This window comes from Perca flavescens, chromosome 13, assembly GCF_004354835.1.
Source record: "Perca flavescens isolate YP-PL-M2 chromosome 13, PFLA_1.0, whole genome shotgun sequence".
Classification (NCBI taxonomy): Eukaryota; Metazoa; Chordata; class Actinopteri; order Perciformes; family Percidae; genus Perca; species Perca flavescens.
Window position 1 is genome coordinate 8,004,288 of NC_041343.1, and position 17,941 is coordinate 8,022,228.

Here is a 17,941-nt window from a genome sequence, read left to right on the forward strand (position 1 = left end):
GTTAAAGTTCATTTACACCACACATTTACTTTCACACAGAAGTAAAATGGAACTGGTCTAAATGTATCCATAACCAATTAGAAAATGTGCAGAAAGAGCCAGACCTCAGCCAATCAGATTAAAGGAGAGGTATAGTAAACTAAAGAAATGTGCTGAAAAGGACACTGCATGTCTGACATTAAGACAACTGTTCTTACATTTTAGCTCTCATTTTCTCTCTAAAAAAAAAAAAAAAAAAAAGTCAAACCTGAGGTCAGTTACCTCCAAGAGATGCCAATAGTTCTCCTTCCTCTCCACTATTGGTGTCCTTGTCCAATTGCACATCACAGTCCCCCTCCCAAAAGCAATAAACACAAGTACAGGGAAATAAGTTGACACACTTTATTCCTAAAACAGAAGCCACACCACCAACTGCTGGCATGGCATTCATATATAATTATTTATATATATTGCCGTTTGGTTTTTGTGTCTAAATGTGTGGTATAAAATACTATATACAACAATGTACCTCTTTATTTGAACACAGTGAAGTTCATTGCTGTACAAGTCCTCTGTAGCTACAGCTTTGCTGTAAGTCGTTCATGCTCAAAGGCATGAAACATAATTCTCCACTCTAATTCTTCTGTACATTGTGACAATACAAATATTCTGTCTCCATTACAAAAAATAATACTCTAAAAGCAACCTACTGGGACTTTATTTAATTTTTATGGGGTTTTATTCCTGGTTGTTTTTTTAATTAAGACAATTACTGTACATATATCTTAGACCAATTGCTTTAAAGCAGGAAGGTGATATAAACCTTCGCCTTTTTTATATATATATAAAAGAGGTTAAGAAATAAGACAAATTATACATTTAAAAACTTACAATAAATAAGATGCAGGCATTTCATTTGGATACTATTTCATCCAAAGGAATAAAAAGGAATTTCAGGTCTTAAAACCAAAGATCCATTCTTGAGTTTTTTCCTTGATCAAATATGTCCCTTTTCTTCCAATAACTTTACAGATAGACTTGTCTTTCCAATACAGACTGGCCATTGACTGTGCTGCCATGCTACATACCATGACAACCAATCTGTCATTCTATCACGTTCATTAATTGCGACTCAACTTCTTGTTTCCCCTCTCATCTTTATTCCCTTGTCTCTATGTGCATGTCTTTGAATTATAGGGACGGGACTGTTTTAACCAGTAACAGCCGTCCAGTCCCATCTTGGTACAGGATCCAGCTCCGTACGCTGGTCTAGTTCTTGCCGTTTTCTTCAGTCTTGATGAAACGCCCTTTGGAGTCGTTGCTTTCTTTTTCTTTGAAATGTTTCCCCTAGATGCCCCCTGTAACAGGCTGTTGGCTACAACATGTTCATGATGAAGTTGTACATCTGGTTGAGCACCACAAAGTGAATGGGTAGACATGATCGTCGGTCCTGTGTAGCCGGGTCACACGTCAGCCAGGAGAGGGCGTTGTACTGCTCCAGCACAAATCTGTTCAGGCATACAAAAGAAATGCAGTTACTCTTTTATTTGGAGTTACTTACAGAGTGACACACTTGGTTTAAAAGATTAATAGATAAAATAAGCCTTTTGTTTTTCAAAATGATCCATCCTGGACTATAATTAACCAAAATGCATAAGAAAACTAAGTGCACATAAAGCATTTGATGCTTAAAAACTATAAAAAAAAAAAAAACAATATATACAAATATATGTTTAGCTCTCGTCATCATTTGTATCCAAGAAAATATTCCATTCTGAATATCTGCAATTTAAAAATCCCCCTGAAGACACAGTCAGCGGGGTGGTACTGATATTTTGTGCACTCGACTTGTAACAGAGTGTGTTCCAGTGTTGTTTACCTGAGTACATCTGAGGTCTGATTGGAGTCGAGGGGGTGGGAGTGTTTGCTGTGCAGTAGTTCATCTGATTGCACTGAAGACACATGTAGGTGCAAAGAGGCCTGAGAGAGGGAGCACAGGGGGGAAGAGGTGGTGTCAATGGCCTTATAATGAAGTTGTTAACCTTTTGTTATGTCTCATCTAAATAAATACAGCTCTTTTCACAGAGCAGTGACAGCAGCAGTGAGTCTGTAGCTAGTTCTAGAAGCAAGGGAGATCAGTGCAAATCTAAATGATGTAATTTTCTACCATTTTGGTTACACACAAGTGTTCAGTTACCACAAAAACACTTGCTGGGGCAGAGTTACAGAACAGATTAGCAGTGCATTAATGGTAACCTGTTATTCCCAGGTGGCATGAACGCAGCATAAGTCCTAAGATGGCGAGGGCACGACCCGCTCTACTCTGCCTCTGATTGGCTAGTACTCGTTGCCTTTGTTGGTTGAATTGGTTAGGTTTAGGCATGAAGAGTGAGGGTAAGTTTTTTTTTATTATTATTATTATTATTTTTTGGGGCTTTTCCCTTTATTACATAAAGACAGTGGATAGGCATGAAAGGGGGAGAGAGATTGGGGATGACACGCAGTAGATTCGAACCTGCGCCGCCGCAGGACTCAGCCAACATGGGGCGAACACTCTTACTGGGTGAGCTAGAGGCCACCCCAACAAATTTATTTTGCTACATTTTCCACACTACTCCGGCGTTTCCGAGCCCCTAAAACGGAGACATTTGGAAACACGGCTAACCCGGTTTAAATTTGAAAACTCGGGGGTTGCGTTGTATTCTGGGAAGCTAAAACGGAGACCTTTGAAAACGCACGGTAGTCAGTCTTATCAGTTAGGTAGGCTTACATACTTTTCATTACCAGTTCCACCTCGCCGTTGGTCCAAGCTAATAAATCTATGGTCCTACTTTTCGCCGTTGTTTTTCTTTCTCCAAAGTATTCTCTGTAATTTTAACTTGCATCCATGATTTTCAACCACAGAGTAACGTTAGACATTGACAATGGTCATGTGATATGCATTGTCAGATGTGTTAGTATGGACGGAGATTAATGGACAGAGGTAAAACGCTTGTGTGGATGGAGATCGGTTTTGTTTCAAAACGCCGTTTAAAAATGAAAACGTAGTGTGGATGTAGCTTAAGAATACCAGGTAAGCCAATCAGAGGCAGAGTAGGCCAGACATGCCTTCACCATCCTAAGAAAATAAATATTGTTTCATGGCAATCAGTGGAGGCTCCAGGAAGTTACTGCACTTAGAAATGGTCTACCATACAAAGCCAAGCTAAGCTAATCAGATGTTGCTGTAGCTTCATATTTAATGGACAGACACGAGAGCGGTATCAATCGTCTCATCCAACTCTCGGCAGAAAGCATATTTCTAAATGTTGAACTACTCCTTTAAGGAAAAATGTAAAGCAAAATATCTATTTAATTGTTCTAAGTTGTCTTGTTCAACCAATAAAATACATTTTATTTGTTTCACCATGCACATGTGTAAAAAGGCAGCACTAAAAGAAGCCTACTAAATAAACAGGCGAGAGGGGCAGGGCCTTGTACCTTGAGGAAGAGTGGACACTGGTTCTGAGCCTGTGGACAGGCTGACCAGAACCAGTCAGGTAGTGGACCAGCTTTAGCCGTGGAGACAAAGTAGCCGAGTGCCAGAGGCTGCTGCAGGAGGTTAGGAACCTCTTCATGAGACTCCATACGGTCCGTACTCTGGCCCTGCAGCAAGGCAGAAAGTCAAGGTTAGCTTTGTTCCAACTCATTTAACAGCGCACCGAGGAATGGACATTAATCCAAAGCTACTGTCAATATTGCAACATATAAGTATATGGCATCTACACGTTAACTCACCTTACTGCCATCCCCTCCGTGGTGGTAATGAGAGCCAGGGGAGTGTACTGGTGAAGTGGTGGGCGAGATGTTGATGATGTCTGGGTCCACCAACTCGTTCTCCTGGTCCAGCAGGTCAAAGATTCCGATAGCATCGGACCCATCTGAGGAGAACAGGAGAATCATTCAACAGGTCTACAAGTGATGAAGTGTTAAGATCTTTTTTTGTTTGGTTTTTAAACCGATACACTCCATGGCCCTCATTTATCAACCTAACGTAGAAACCAGCGCAGATATGAGCGCAGAAATCATCTTACGACAGGCTTCACGTGTGATTTATGAAACGTTCGTATCACACCAATCAGAGCGTAAGAATGGTCGTACATTGATAAATGCAGCGGCTGGAAACGATCGTAATTTAAATATCACGCCCCAATATATTCTGGGTTTTGAGGCCTCGCCCCTAGAATTTACGACGTGGCGAGACGTAATCTGGCTGAGAAGCGGAACTTTTCAGAGGTGGAGATTGAAACCCTGATATCTCTGGTTCATTTGCACTAACGTGTGTACTTTTTGGCAGCCTGAAAACTGGCATTAAAGGCTGTAGAAAGAATGCGGAATGGAAAGAGATCACTAATGCGGTCAACAGTGTTGCCGTAGTAAATCGGACTCCAGCTGAAGTTTAGCCTATTTAATTTATACATCCTTGACGCATTTTCTATAGTCCTAATAGTAATATACAGGCTTATTGCAATCTCTTAGGCCTACATGGTGTACCTATATTTAAATAAACACAGCAGAGTTTATGCAGTGTCTTTTATTTTACTTGTGTTTTTTTTCATTAGTCATAACGAGACCACAGCTGAGGGAGAGTGCGTGTCCTCCGCCCCCCCGTGCTGGACTCTGTCTCCTGACAGCAGAGGGGCTGGGAAAACAAGCCGAAATAACTCGGTCAATGGCAGAAATAAATCGTTCACGACATAGAAATGAAAACCTGAATAATAAATAAAAATGTTGTGCATCGTCATGTTTCCTGTAGCCTATGAATATCATTGCCAAACATAACACTATAGGCTACCTTTTAAAAGCGAGGAATAATATTATCCTGTCTCCTTCAGTTGGGGCTGTTCTGGACACTGCTCTCTGGGCATCGGGTCATCTGGCTCCATCGCTACATTTATGGCACCCAGTTTCCCTGCGAGATGTTGTGCAGGACCCCACAGGCTAAAACAATGTTGCAGACTTTTTCTGCCGTGTATAGGCCCCCCCCCCCCACTGATGCGAGCCATCTGCCCTTAAACAATCCGATGGAGTGCTCCACCGTGGCACGTGTGCGTACGTGTGCACTATTGTACCGGCTCATAGAGGTCTTCTAAAAGAGCCAGATCTGCCATTGCGGATACGTGATCAACTGATGACTTCTCTTTCTCCTGTTAAACTGATTATATGCTGCACTGCAAGGCCACACTGAATCGCACTTGCGTACACGAGTTCAGACCAGACGTGAGATTTGATCGCAGCCTACGCTCACGTCCAAATTAATAAATGCCGAGCTTTGCGTAGGAATCGGCGTACGCCCGTCGTACGCCTGTTTTAGGTCGTACGCACGTTTCATAAATGAGGGCCCTGTGTCTCTGAAAAGCATCAAAATTGCTCTTAATGCAAGTTCTCCTTCTGGTCTGTATGTTATTAGCCAAAAATATGCAGAAAATATAGCTTTTTAAATTAGCTTTTACTAAATGCCATTATGTGGTTAATGTAGCTACAGTATTTACTGAGTGTAGAATGTGAGTGACCATGCTTCATGTAGATTCATGCACAAAGTATGTAAGCACACACTACTACAAAAAAAACTTTTAACAGACTGGAAAAGTAAACAGGAAGGATTTGGAAACAAACAGTGCAGATTAAAAGGGGAAACGCAGTAATTGCTGCATTTCCGTTTGACATCGGTCACTTTGTTTAAGATCCAGAAAATAGGATGAGCCACACTGAATTAAAAGCGCATGAGAATCCCAGGGAATGACCGCAAGACAGATGAAGGAGCACTACTGACCAGTGGTGGCGTTTAGAATGTCGATGTTGGGGTCGATGTTGGTGTAATTGGAGCTGGCCACTTGGACAAAGGCGGATGTGGGGAAGACCAGGATGTGGGTGCAGGAGGTGTCCTGTGGGGTGCTCAGCTGGGACGTCTGCATGTTCAAGGTGGTGCTGCGGCCAAACACTGAGCCTGTCGACACAGAGTCTGATGGGACGCGCAGAGGAAGGAGAGAGTGACGGGTCAATAAACAGTGTGGCTAAGAAGAATAGAATTAAATATAGGAATCCTTGTCACAATCCCTTTATTTAATCTAGCATGGGTAAAATCTTTTAACTGGCCTGGGCCGAGCAAATTCTCCATGTTTGAGTCAAGGACATCCCATAACTCACAAAGGAATATAACATACTAAAACTCTGTGGCATTCAAGCATCAAACAGGAAAGTGAAACTAATGAACAAATTACTTAAATGTTACCCTTTATCAATCTCTACACAAGAGATATGATTGCATCTACTGTAATGTAGATCAGATGGGAATGTTGGGCAAACAGAAGCATGGAGGACCAAGGAGGTGTTAAAAACCGTACTGGATCTAATCTTTACATCTAGTCATTTTACTGATTTGAACTGATTAAATCTTATTGCAACATACTAATTAATATGTTAATAATATACAAGTATCATCGTCAACCGAGCTGCAAGAGTTTTACATTTGTGATTAAAATAGAGTCCTTTTAATTTTACAAATGGTAGGTTTCCACATTTGTATATCATAATCATAAAAGAAACCAGATTTAAAATGTCAGAATAGCAGTTACGTCTTGTACCAACAACTTTCTTAAATTTAGATTCTATTTCGGAAAACCCCTCCTAGTCATAGCCATCTGAGGCTAAAACAGCATTGCTAATCTCTTTCAGTTTACAGATCTTTTTAGGAAGGAGATGTCCTCAGCCCAGCATCGCTCAACACAATCCTGGTATGATGCACTGACAATCCCCCACTCGTTTCCCAAAATAAACCCATTGATCTGGCTCTCCATCACACAGCATTGAGATCAATGGGCATCTGAGAGCTAGTGCTTTATGAGCGAAAGGTACATGATCTTCCCTGCCATCAATCTGCTCTGGACAAGGATGGGACACACATTGTGATATGCTGCTGCCATCCATCACGACACACACACACACCTTTACACTGCCTTTCTCGGTACTCAGATGAGAAGTGTACGTTAAAACATGTAGTAGGTATGTGTATAATCTTTGTCACGTGCACACACTGTACCTGGCATGATGATAAAGGATCCCTGGGGCTCCATAGCAACCAAGCACACGCTGAGGATGCTGGGAGTATCTGAGGCGGAGATGCCACACATTCGACACATTTCCTTCAGACGGCGACTCAGTGACTGGAGGTTTCTCCTGCTCAACAGAATACTCCAGTCTGGAACATCAAGAGAGGAGAGCAGCGGGGATGAATGAACATGTGACTCATCGCGATGAAAAACATCTGAATGACTTAAATGCTCTATTTTGTTTGGTCACAAAAAAAGCACTCGAGCATGATTAAACTAGTCGTCCTTACCTTTTAACTCGCCGTGCCCTATCCTGCCTAGTCGGCCAATCACCACCCTCCAGGGGACTGATGTCATCTGCACTAGTCCCAAACACCAATCCCACAGCTTCTGCAGGCCAAGCCGCCGAACAGAGCCCTTTTTCCTCCGTGCTCTGCGGAACATGCATTGACCCACATGTCAAAACCATATTTCAAAGTATATTTAGCTGTTAGTCAATAGAGCTGGTTTAACATTTTGTTGAGGCAGGTGAAGGTGAACCTCTGGAATGTGTGGGCCTGTGCAGACCATGCTTGACTGACAGCTGTGTGCCTTCCCTCTCAAGCCTAATTTACACTTGTAGTGAAAAGTGCCATTTGACAGCTAGCATGAAATAACTGATACAACAACAACAAAAAAAAATCATAGTTTTGAAGTCTTGGTGACAGCTGTCGTGCACCTTTTGTACAGTCACAGACAATTGTGCAGCTGTGACTGAATGTGAGATAATTCACAGAGAAAAATTAACAAGTCGAAAATGTGGAGGAGGATGGCAAGTCGCTTTCAAACATGTACAACACTGGTGTGAGTGCTATAGTGTTCAGACAAATGCAATGGACTGGATTGTTTAACCCTTAGAGAACGGAGATCCCACGGACGGCCACTAGAGGTCCGTGGGAGATCACTGTTTACAAGATCCTGTTTAAATCGGTAAAAAAACAAACAAAAAAAAAAAACAGCTAGAGCATTTTTTATTTTATTTTTTGCAACAGAAAGCTAAGACTTCTGTCTTTCGCACCATTATGTTGTACGCTTGCGATGACGTTATCACGTTATGTGACGTCCGGTCCAAAACGGGCTGGTAACTAGCGGTGGCGACAGTGTATTTTGCCGTAATGGCCGCGGGAGATTGTTGTTTACATGATCTGGTTTGAATCAATCTAAAACCAAAACAGCTAGAGCATTCATTCTTTTTGCAGCTGAAAGCTAAGGCTTAAGCCCGTCTCGTCAGCACGTTGTACGCTCGTGATGATGTCATCACGTTACGTGTCGTCCAGTGTAAAACAGCTAGCAGACCAAAAACGCTAACAAAAAATGAGCACATCTCAAAAACTAAATATTTTACATAGTTCAAATAACTTATGGTAGGGCTGGACCCGAATATTCGAATATTTGTTCGGTGGGTTGGTATTAGATTTAAAAATTTTACATTAGAATATTCGTTTTTTTTATTTTTATTTTGGTTTATTTATTTTCTGCATTTATCTCTCGTTCACACTCCAGTCCAGTTGGTGGCGGTAATGCACATTTAAGTTGGTTTGCCAACGGCCAATAAACTACAAAGAAGAAGAAGAAGAAGAAGAAGAAGATACTGTCGGTACACGATGACGCCCACTTCGAGCATTTAGCAAGCTGGGCAGAGAAGCTAGCTGCGATAAAAAGTGTGGAAATGGAAAACTGTTTCCCGTTTTTCCGTTGTGATTCGGCCAGAAACTTCAACATTGTGAGGCGAAAAGATCGTTTTGGAATATAAAGCTTGGATACTACATTTCCTTGGACTCTTGGGCATTTATGAAAATCAAGTTTTGGTCAAAATACCACTTTGTTGCTGACAGGACAACGACAACAGGTATGCATGCACTCTCTGTGGCGCAGATTACGGCTGAGTTGTTTTATTTTCTTTTACTTTGTAACAGTTGTGTACATGGTAGGGGTGGGAATCCGTGGTGCGCTCCATAGGGTTTGTAACGTAGTGGACCCGTGGTGCGCTCCATAGGGTTTGTAACGTAGTGGACCCGTGGTGCGCTCCATAGGGTTTGTAACGTAGTGGACCCGTGGTGCGCTCCATAGGGTTTGTCACATAGTGGACCCGTGGTGCACTCCATAGGGTTTGTCACGTAGTGGACCCGTGGTGCGCTCCATAGGGTTTGTCACATAGTGGACCCATGTGCTGACGTGCACTAACATGTGTAAGTGGCACGGTAACTGGCCAATGAAACCGGATCATTATAGCGTTTCAAGCGGGCTCTAAATCAAACACAACTAAGCCACACAGCCAACGGACGGGACGCAGCGCTCCACAAAATAAAGTAAATATTGCATACTTATCGCGACACTTTCGATATATTGCGATAACAATATTGAGTCAATATATCTTGCACCCCTAGATAGAATATTGCGCAACGTGATATTGCGATAATGATATTGAGTCGATATATCTTGCACCCCTAGTCTTGTGTCTGGGTCCAGTGGTGTTAAGTGATTTCTAATATGGTAATAAAGACTTTGATGTTGGTAGGTTTTAATACCAAGCAGACAGAGTTGGTCCTACCTGTTGGGCACATCTATGTTGATGATACAGGTTTCTAGAAGTTCCCCATACAGGTCAGTGCATGTAGCCAGGAGCCAGCGTTGGTCGTGGGACAGACAGTACCCAACAAACAGCACGTTGTATTTCTGCGATGCCTCCCCAAATGTCTCCCCGAGTTCCGTCTGCTTGTCCTTTACCGGTGCTAGAATGAACGGAGGTGTATACAGACGCAGACACTCCGGCCTCTGCACATTGGGAGGTAAAGTGATGTCAGGATAATGGATTTAAGATAAATGTTCAGCCCTTCTAATTGGGCATACTCCAGATATGTACAGTTTGTGCATTCATGATGTGCTGCTGGACTTTCAGAGCTGCAAGACATCCTCTCTTTCAATCCAAATTTCTGCTGAATTCACATTCTAAACATCTTTACATGCAAAAAGGTCCCTTGTGTCACTCCAATTGTCCCATCCATATACCACTTCTCCCAGCAAGGCAGCTCAAGGTTTGACAATGTTTTAAAGGGAAAAGGTAGCGCTACCTGTAAAGAAGGAAGTCCACTGAATTAGGTCCTGATCTAAAGTGCCCCTTTGTCTAAACCTGGAGTCGAGATCCCATTATGGAGGTCTCAGGGAGCTAGCCAAGCAGATAATGGAAAGAAAACTCTGGAGTAGCAGAGGGTTACAAGTTCCCTTGGTCCTGTTCCAGGAGAAAACACTACGAGGATGGTTAGCACTAAAAAAAACTCTATATCTCAGTGCCTTCTTTCTCTTCAGTGGCAAACTAAACACAGCCGGGGCAAAAGGCTGGGTCACATCAGGTCAGGTTCATGTTTGCGAGAGAGCTGTGGGCCACAGTGTCAGCCTCTGTTTGCTTGCCTATCGATCAGAGGACAGCGCTAGCATGTTAATGCTAACGCCTAGCCACAGAGCTGAACTCTAACTGCAAAATAAGACAACACTTTTCTCTGCTTTACAGATGGATTATGTCAAAACAATTAGAGTGCAACTGCTACGTGTGGTATTTACCTCTGGGTTTTTCAGCGCGGTGTCAATGGCCAGGCCCGGGCCGAAGCCAGTGAGTGACTTGACATTGGTGAAGGTGGGCAGTGGCCGTCTGCACTGAGCGAAGACGGAGAAGGCAAGAGACTTGAGGTGCTGGGCGTAGATATGACGGTCTTCGCCGCGTACTGGCTGAAGCAGGTACTGGCATGGGACAATCTGAGGTAAAAAGACAAGTTGTTAGACACAGGCATCACAAGTATAACACTCTCTACACTCTTTCCAACAATGCTTCTACAAATGCAATAGCTAAATTGCATTTATTTTTTTGCTAACTTAATGGCTCATTTTCGGTTGTGTAACTCATTAATATTTTGCATAATGTACACTAAGTGACTAAGCTTTTTTTTTGCAACGTTATGGTACACAGAGGTTAATGCAGGATAACAGCACGACATGCTGTTAACTTTTTGTCTCAAAATGACCTAACTCCAAAATTAACTGTGATGGAAACAGAGAGGAGTGATGGAAATGGAGGGGAGAGTGACGCGGAGGAGTGTGACTCATTTCTGTTCTGTGTGGAAACCTGATGTGTATAAATACAGCTATTTTATTTGTATGTTTGTCTTGTTTCATTTTTATTTATCACTCCATCACTTTTTCCCCAGGGATCAATAAAGTTCTTATGCACAGTGATGACACGGCAGGGGAGACAGGGTCCGTGTTTCGAGAGGGTTTGGGTGGGTTGCCAACATCGCCACTGACGACAGTCAGGTCCATGCGGGGGTTAGCCGCGAGCCACCTTCCTAGAGCTGGTTGCGACGCACCGCCACGGAGGAAATGCACCCAGCGAGGCAGAGCCAGGGAGACAAGAGGAACCTCCCACACCGAGCGGCCGTGACCCGGGCAGACTGAGCGTGGTTCATTATCAAACTGTGGCGGGCCTACCTAGACTGTAGGTAATTAATGGGAAACACTGGATTAGTCAATTTGCCCGACTTCACGTCGCACTTCCTGCGATGTGACTAATGTGCACATCACAACCTCGATGCTGAAACGATATATTGTGCAGCCCTACTGGTGTAGTAGTGTAAGACTGCATAATATTGTCATCTTTGTGCCCCTCCACATACATATAAGTTAGAAAAAATATGAAAAAAACTTTCCATTGTAATGCAATCAAACACAACGCCCCTAAAATACAACCTTGGAGCAAAGCTTAAAAAAAACAAAAACAAAAGAGTACCATAGATCTCTATATACAAACATGTAGAGCATTTTAAGTGAGGTAGTATTAATGCCATTACTTTGTTAAGGGGTTTCTATTTTTGGTCACTCAGGGTACACGGTTAGTGTTTTTACGGCTTCTGATGATGATGGATATGTCAGCAATGATGCCATTGAGCCTAACCTGTTAAACATTAAGGAGTAATTGGACACTGACATTCAACAACATTGAATGCATTTTTAGTCATGCACTTACGTTCACGGTAATGAAATACAATATGGTTAACAATAAAAATAATTATGGCTCTCCTGGGAACTTTACTCACTTGAACAGAAATAGAATTGCGGATGTGTGGGGGCAGAAACTGAAGCATCTCAAGGTAGCAGCGTAACAAACCCAGCGTCCACACACTGGAGTGGGCCGGCACTGGCCCCGGGCCGCCATCGGCCTCCTCGTAGCTAAAGGGGTCCACAATGTAAACAACAATGGCAGGTGGATACGTGATGGCATGGGACTCCCCGTCCGTGGGGACGCCTACTTTCTCTCGTTCCAAAGTGCTGGGGAAAGCACAGGAAGATAACGCACGCGCACGCACACGCACACGCACACACACACGCACACACACACACACACACACACACACACACACACACACACACACACACACACACACACACACACACACTTATTAAACCAGTCTTATCCTCACCTCGGTTCTTAGTTTTTGTCCTCAGCTTTTGAATAGCGGAGTTACATTCAAGACTACTGAAAGATATCTTTCGAAAAATACATTTATCACTTCATAAAAATGTATTTAAATAGCAACGATCAAAAATATGCTCTCAAACTGTTACCCAAGTGTTGCTTAGCAACCGCTTTGCTAAAGTTCAAGGACTTTTGCAGAAAATAAATATTATTATGGAATTATTAGATTGTTATTGTCTCTACCATCATTTTTATAGAAGGAATAAACTACTCACCTAAGTGTTTAACAGTGATTTCACAACATTTAAATAGTAGATCAACACTAGTTGTGACTTACTGTCACTTATGTACAAAACTGATCAAATACATTTAGCTGTCTTTGAGTTTATGGTGCGCAGGCTTGTGTGTCCTGCAGTACCTTTCAGGAGGCTCTGTGGGCCCCGAGGCCTGGCTGCTGGAGTTGTCCCCTGAGGTGCCAGTATTCTGGGTACCAGCCTGCTGTCCCAGCTGTCCACTCTGGGGGCCACCTCCCTGGCCCTGGGTACCCATGCTCCCAAAGGGGGGAAAAGAGTTGGGCTTGGCAGACGGCATCCCGCTGCCAGGCTGGCCTGAGGACGTCACCAGACTGTTCGATGACGCAGAGCCATTTCCAGACCCACTGTTGTTGTTGCTGCTGCTGTTGTTGTTGTTGTTGTTGTTGTTGGGAACGGAGGAGCCTGCAGCGTTCACTGAGCCCTGCTGGCCAACTGAGCTGGAGGTGGAGCTAGACAGTTGTGTAGATGATGACTGGCTGGACGAGGGCGGGGGACCGGGCTGTGTGAGGAGGGAACTGTCTAATTGCTGTGATGCGAGGTATGGAGCTAAAGAGACAAAACACAGCATTGGACTTTCATTAATAACATCAAACACACTTTGAGAAAATGAAAATCTACTCCATTTACTCTATTACATCTTGACCTCCTTCTTCACTGATTTCAAGCTCTCTTTCAAAAACAGTCAAGGCTCTCTAGCTAGCCTTTTAAGAACTAAACCAAGTGGTGTCGAAGGTAGAAATTCAGCAACAAAGAACTGACTGAGCCTAGCATTGAGGAGCAGAAGAATCAGGGACTATGCAGAATAAAAAATGCAGCGGTAACCCGGCAGGCTGTAAATGGCACGTACCAAGGTTGTGGCGGCACACTTGTGCATAGAGTTTGAGCTTAGTGAAGGCGTCGCTGTTGCTGCTGGCAGCCTTGAGGAACCAGTCGCTGACTGGCTGATCCACGAGGTTCTTTGCTCCATTGCCGCCGACAAGGACAATGCCATCGGGGTAGACTTTGGAAATGGGCCGGTGCTGGCCCAGTCGACATGACTAAAACATAGACACAAATAGCAAAGACCATGAATGTGTGAACAGGTACATAAAAATAATTTAATTTAACAATCGTTAATGAGGCTTGAGTGTTGCTGCAGTCGCAGTGCTTTTTCATTTTCATTTTACACATTTCCAATAAAAAGTGATCGTGAATCAGCCTGAGATAATTATTCTATTTATATATATATTTATATAAGTCACTGCCAAACCTGAGGTGGAGTCGGAGAGATGTAAAGCAATGTTACATTTGGACAGCGTTAACACTGAAGTGTGTGCACCCTTCTTCAGAGTCTGTACCTCGTAAACAGCGGTGAGGTCTCGGAAGAAGCTCTTGGCGCCGCTGAGCAAGGCCTCGTTGTCAGGACAGACCACCAGATACCCAATGTCCCGCTGGGAGCCAAAGGGATCCAGCAACAGTTTCTCCCAGTAGGGCAGACCAAACGGAGACAGCACCACAAAGTCATACTCATAACCCACCAGGAAGGTGGGAATGGGTAGGGGCTCTGGGGACTCGTCTGTGCCTGTGGGGGTGATGTGGAAGGAGCAGGAGAAACCAAGTGTGGAAAGAGGTAGAAAGAAACACAAAGAAAGAAAGAAAGAACAGTTAGTGAGTTTTGTTGACAGCTAAGGTGTCAGCCGCACTCCCTCCTCTTTCCGCCCTCCACTGTGCATCAGAATGAGAGGTCGCCAAACGATTGGACAGCTCCTCCCAACAGAGCTGACGTCTGGACCGCAGCAGAGGGACCACACTGCCTATTGACCTGACAACATCCAAAGTTTTTCTACCCGAAGACACACACATTCCAAATGTCACACACACAAACACCAAATGCCGTTATCGCCATCACAGTCTCTCTACGAATCTTATTCTTGGCAGAATAGTCTGAAACACCCATTGTATATGTAGTGGAAAACACTGATTCACAGATATCGGATTTCCCTACAATTAAACTGGATGGTAGCAAAGCACCAGTGAGAACTGTGAATCAAGTGAATAAACTTCCCCAGTTTGTCCCCAGCTTTACCGTAAGAGCCCCGTCCAGCCATCTTGTGGAACTGCTGCCAGGTGAGGGGACCCTGAACGCCCCACGACCTTATCGTCCTCTTCTTCTGAATTGCATCCTGGAGTACAGGCTGGAGGGACATCAGCACTCGCAGCACATCCTGAGAACATAGCGCACTCACGTCCACTGCTGGAAAACAGATTTGTAAAGGGGAAGCTTAAGATTAATAACAACATGAAAAACATTAAAAAAAATAGAGTAGACACGTCACTGATCCCTCAACAAAACTTTTTATCCTAAATGTAGTTACAATTAATTGTTTGACTATGTAACTTACAGGTCTAGGAATAATAAGCTTGTTTCTCAACTGATCACAAGTGAAAATACTATACTTAGCATTACAAATTAGAAATGACAGCATCAAAAAAAGAAAACTTAACTTTACTTTTGTTTTGGCTTAAGAAAAACTATTTGGTGTCCAACTGAGACAATTTTAGGATGTATGAAAATCTAGAATGTGACATGTCTCACCGTTTTGTTTAGCCCAGTGGTGCAGGCAGGTGCTTTTGACCAGCGCCTCGTCCACTTTGCCACCCGACATGTTGTCCATGAACTGCCTCCCGTGCTCCAGGGCCATGTAGCAGTCGCTGTGATAGTCCCTCTCCTCCACCCTCACACAGGGCGGTACAGGGGCCCCACTTGGCCCCCGTGTCACTATGTCATGCTCTAGGATTGAAATGGGTGAAAGGGGGTTGGTGCACTGGTCCTGTAGGAGGAGAATCAGCTCATCTGGGACACGGTCCCCCCTCCCTACTCCAGTTCTTTCCAGCGAGGAGAGCCGCAGCTCCTCAAAGCGCTTTTCTGCCTCTCTGCTGACGTCTGAGCCGCGGCCGATGATATCCAGCTCGTCCTCCAGGAAGAGGCCCGAGCCGTTGCCGTAACGCCGATTGACCACGGCGCTGAAGCCACAGGTGCAGGATTCCTGAGCCTCGCCGATGGGGTCGCTCAGGTACACGCCCACATCGGCTCCTTTTATGTTCATGTTACATACGCAGATGCAGCAGCTGTCGAAGTTGCAGTCCTTGAAGAGGTTCATGACGGACTCGGAGAGGATGAGGGTGACGTAGAGGCTGTGGGCCTCGGGGATGGAGGGTACAGTGGCCGGCTCTACCGAGTTTAGCGGTCGGCAGGTGGAGGGGGTGGACGCTGGCGAGTACAGGTCCGAGTTTTCGTACTTGAACGAGCCCTGGACACTGGATGGGCCTCGAGGTGTGCGCGGGGTGCGCGGCGTACGTGGCGTGGGGGCAGAGAAACGCGGGGTGGCAGGTGAAGGCAGAATACCAGCGCCACTGTTACTTGGTGGAGCACTGTTAGACATGAAAGGCGTGTGGGTCTGAGGGGTGTAGGTCTGGCTGTAGTCCTGGTCCATGGTGCTGCCCACACTGGGGATGTTACTGAGGTCAGAAAGACAAAAGGACATGAATTAGAAACGGTGCAGAACTAAAAGAAGTGTGTGTTTCGGACAGGGGAAAGACAGCGGCACATTTTAGGGTTTTAAAATGAGACCAAAGGTCCTTAAGAGGATCCTGTGAAGCCCAACGAAGCGTGGGAGAATGTGGACAATAAGGAATGATCCCTATTAGACAATGAATAAGAATAACTCTTCAAATCACAGCTTTCAATTCAACGCTATTAATTTCCCAGAACACAAAAAAAAAAAAAAAAAAAAAAAAAAAATCATATCTCAACTGTGGTCCTGATGTACTGTACATCTAATTGTGGCATGAAAACTGAGGCACTAGTACGGAGAACATACTTGATTTCCCAGAACAGCAACGTTCAGTACATTGCATCAAACAATAAAATACCGTTATCCAACTGCCTCAGAGAGTTTGTGAAAATAGTGAGTAATAAGGCAGTAGGGGACGACAACATTCACTACAAAAGGAATGCAGAGTGAGCTTAGACCGCACACATGTTTACACATGAGAACAAGAATGTGGGAGAGAGAGTGTCCCTCTGAGGTAAGGTTTATTTTTGGGCTGGCAAGCAACAGTGAGGAAGCAGGGAGATAGAGAGAGTGCATGAGAGAGAGAGACGGAGGGAGGGAGAATGAGCACATCATGTCCCTAGCTGTATGTGGGGAAAAACTTCTGGCACGGACCCATTAGAAGGAAGCCCCAGCACAACTCTCTCTCTCCCCTGCAACCAGGGCACGTTCAGCATGGGCTGCAGATGCGAAGGCAGCACCAGCACATTAGAAGATCTTTACCAATGACTCTTTTGACATTTTGTAAAGCTTAGTCAAGTGCCGACACCTCTCCCTGCCTGCACAATCCATCATAACCAGTCTTAGCACTCCCAATTACACACTTTAAAAAAACAAAAGAAGGAAATAATACGCCCTAATCATATTTAAAGTATTACAAATTTGACCACATTTGTTGCTTGTTCTGCTCTACATTTCCTGCCATGCTCCAGTGTACTCTAATAAAAGAGAAATATTCTGAAAAATAATCTTAATAATCATCAGGCAAAAGTATAACCCAAAGTATTGCAATTACCTCTGCTGCAAAAATAATTAAATCTTTCTTGTAGAAAAAAAAGAAAGAAAGTCCACATTTTCTGCTTAGCCTCAACCTGCTGGATAAACTGCTGACAGGTCACTCTTCAGTCAGAAGCAACGTGTCTTGCCTTTTTCAAGTATTTTCCAATCACAACCATACCTGAGAAAATGCCGATCTATTAGTTTACAGTTTGTTCAAAATGGAATGGTTTGTAATGCATTTTATGCAATGAAATTCAACGTAGCACTAGCAGAGCGCAAAATGTTTTTTCAAAATTATGAATGATTCTCTGTGAAAATCCGCAGGGGGAGGCAGGTAGAAATGGCTGTTTGTGGCTCTCGCATTCACATTCCTCTCTCTCTCTCTCTCTCTTTCACCGCCTGTTGTATCCCTTCCATCTGTGGATTGCTACAAGGGGGGGTAAGGGCAAAAGTTCTATTTACAAC

General features: G+C 44.0%; 1 protein-coding gene across 6 annotated transcripts in view; it reads right to left on the reverse strand.

The window, feature by feature from the left end:
- Positions 1–284: 284 nt before the first annotated feature.
- med13a (mediator complex subunit 13a) overlaps positions 285–17,941 on the reverse strand; it is a 139,548-nt gene continuing 121,891 nt past the window's right edge. For 5 of the 6 annotated variants that reach the window (XM_028595642.1, XM_028595638.1, XM_028595641.1 and 2 more), the window contains 15 exons: positions 15,460–16,382; positions 14,950–15,117; positions 14,222–14,445; positions 13,732–13,921; positions 12,989–13,430; positions 12,191–12,422; positions 10,665–10,856; positions 9,658–9,881; positions 7,358–7,500; positions 7,058–7,216; positions 5,792–5,980; positions 3,757–3,899; positions 3,460–3,624; positions 1,859–1,959; positions 285–1,487 (listed from right to left, as the gene is read on the reverse strand). In XM_028595642.1, the coding sequence (XP_028451443.1) occupies positions 1,355–1,487; positions 1,859–1,959; positions 3,460–3,624; positions 3,757–3,899; positions 5,792–5,980; positions 7,058–7,216; positions 7,358–7,500; positions 9,658–9,881; positions 10,665–10,856; positions 12,191–12,422; positions 12,989–13,430; positions 13,732–13,921; positions 14,222–14,445; positions 14,950–15,117; positions 15,460–16,382 (3,628 nt within the window). In that variant the 3' untranslated portion in view covers positions 285–1,354. The remainder of the gene's footprint in view (positions 1,488–1,858; positions 1,960–3,459; positions 3,625–3,756; positions 3,900–5,791; positions 5,981–7,057; positions 7,217–7,357; positions 7,501–9,657; positions 9,882–10,664; positions 10,857–12,190; positions 12,423–12,988; positions 13,431–13,731; positions 13,922–14,221; positions 14,446–14,949; positions 15,118–15,459; positions 16,383–17,941) is intronic. The other variant, XM_028595643.1, reaches the window with a different exon arrangement.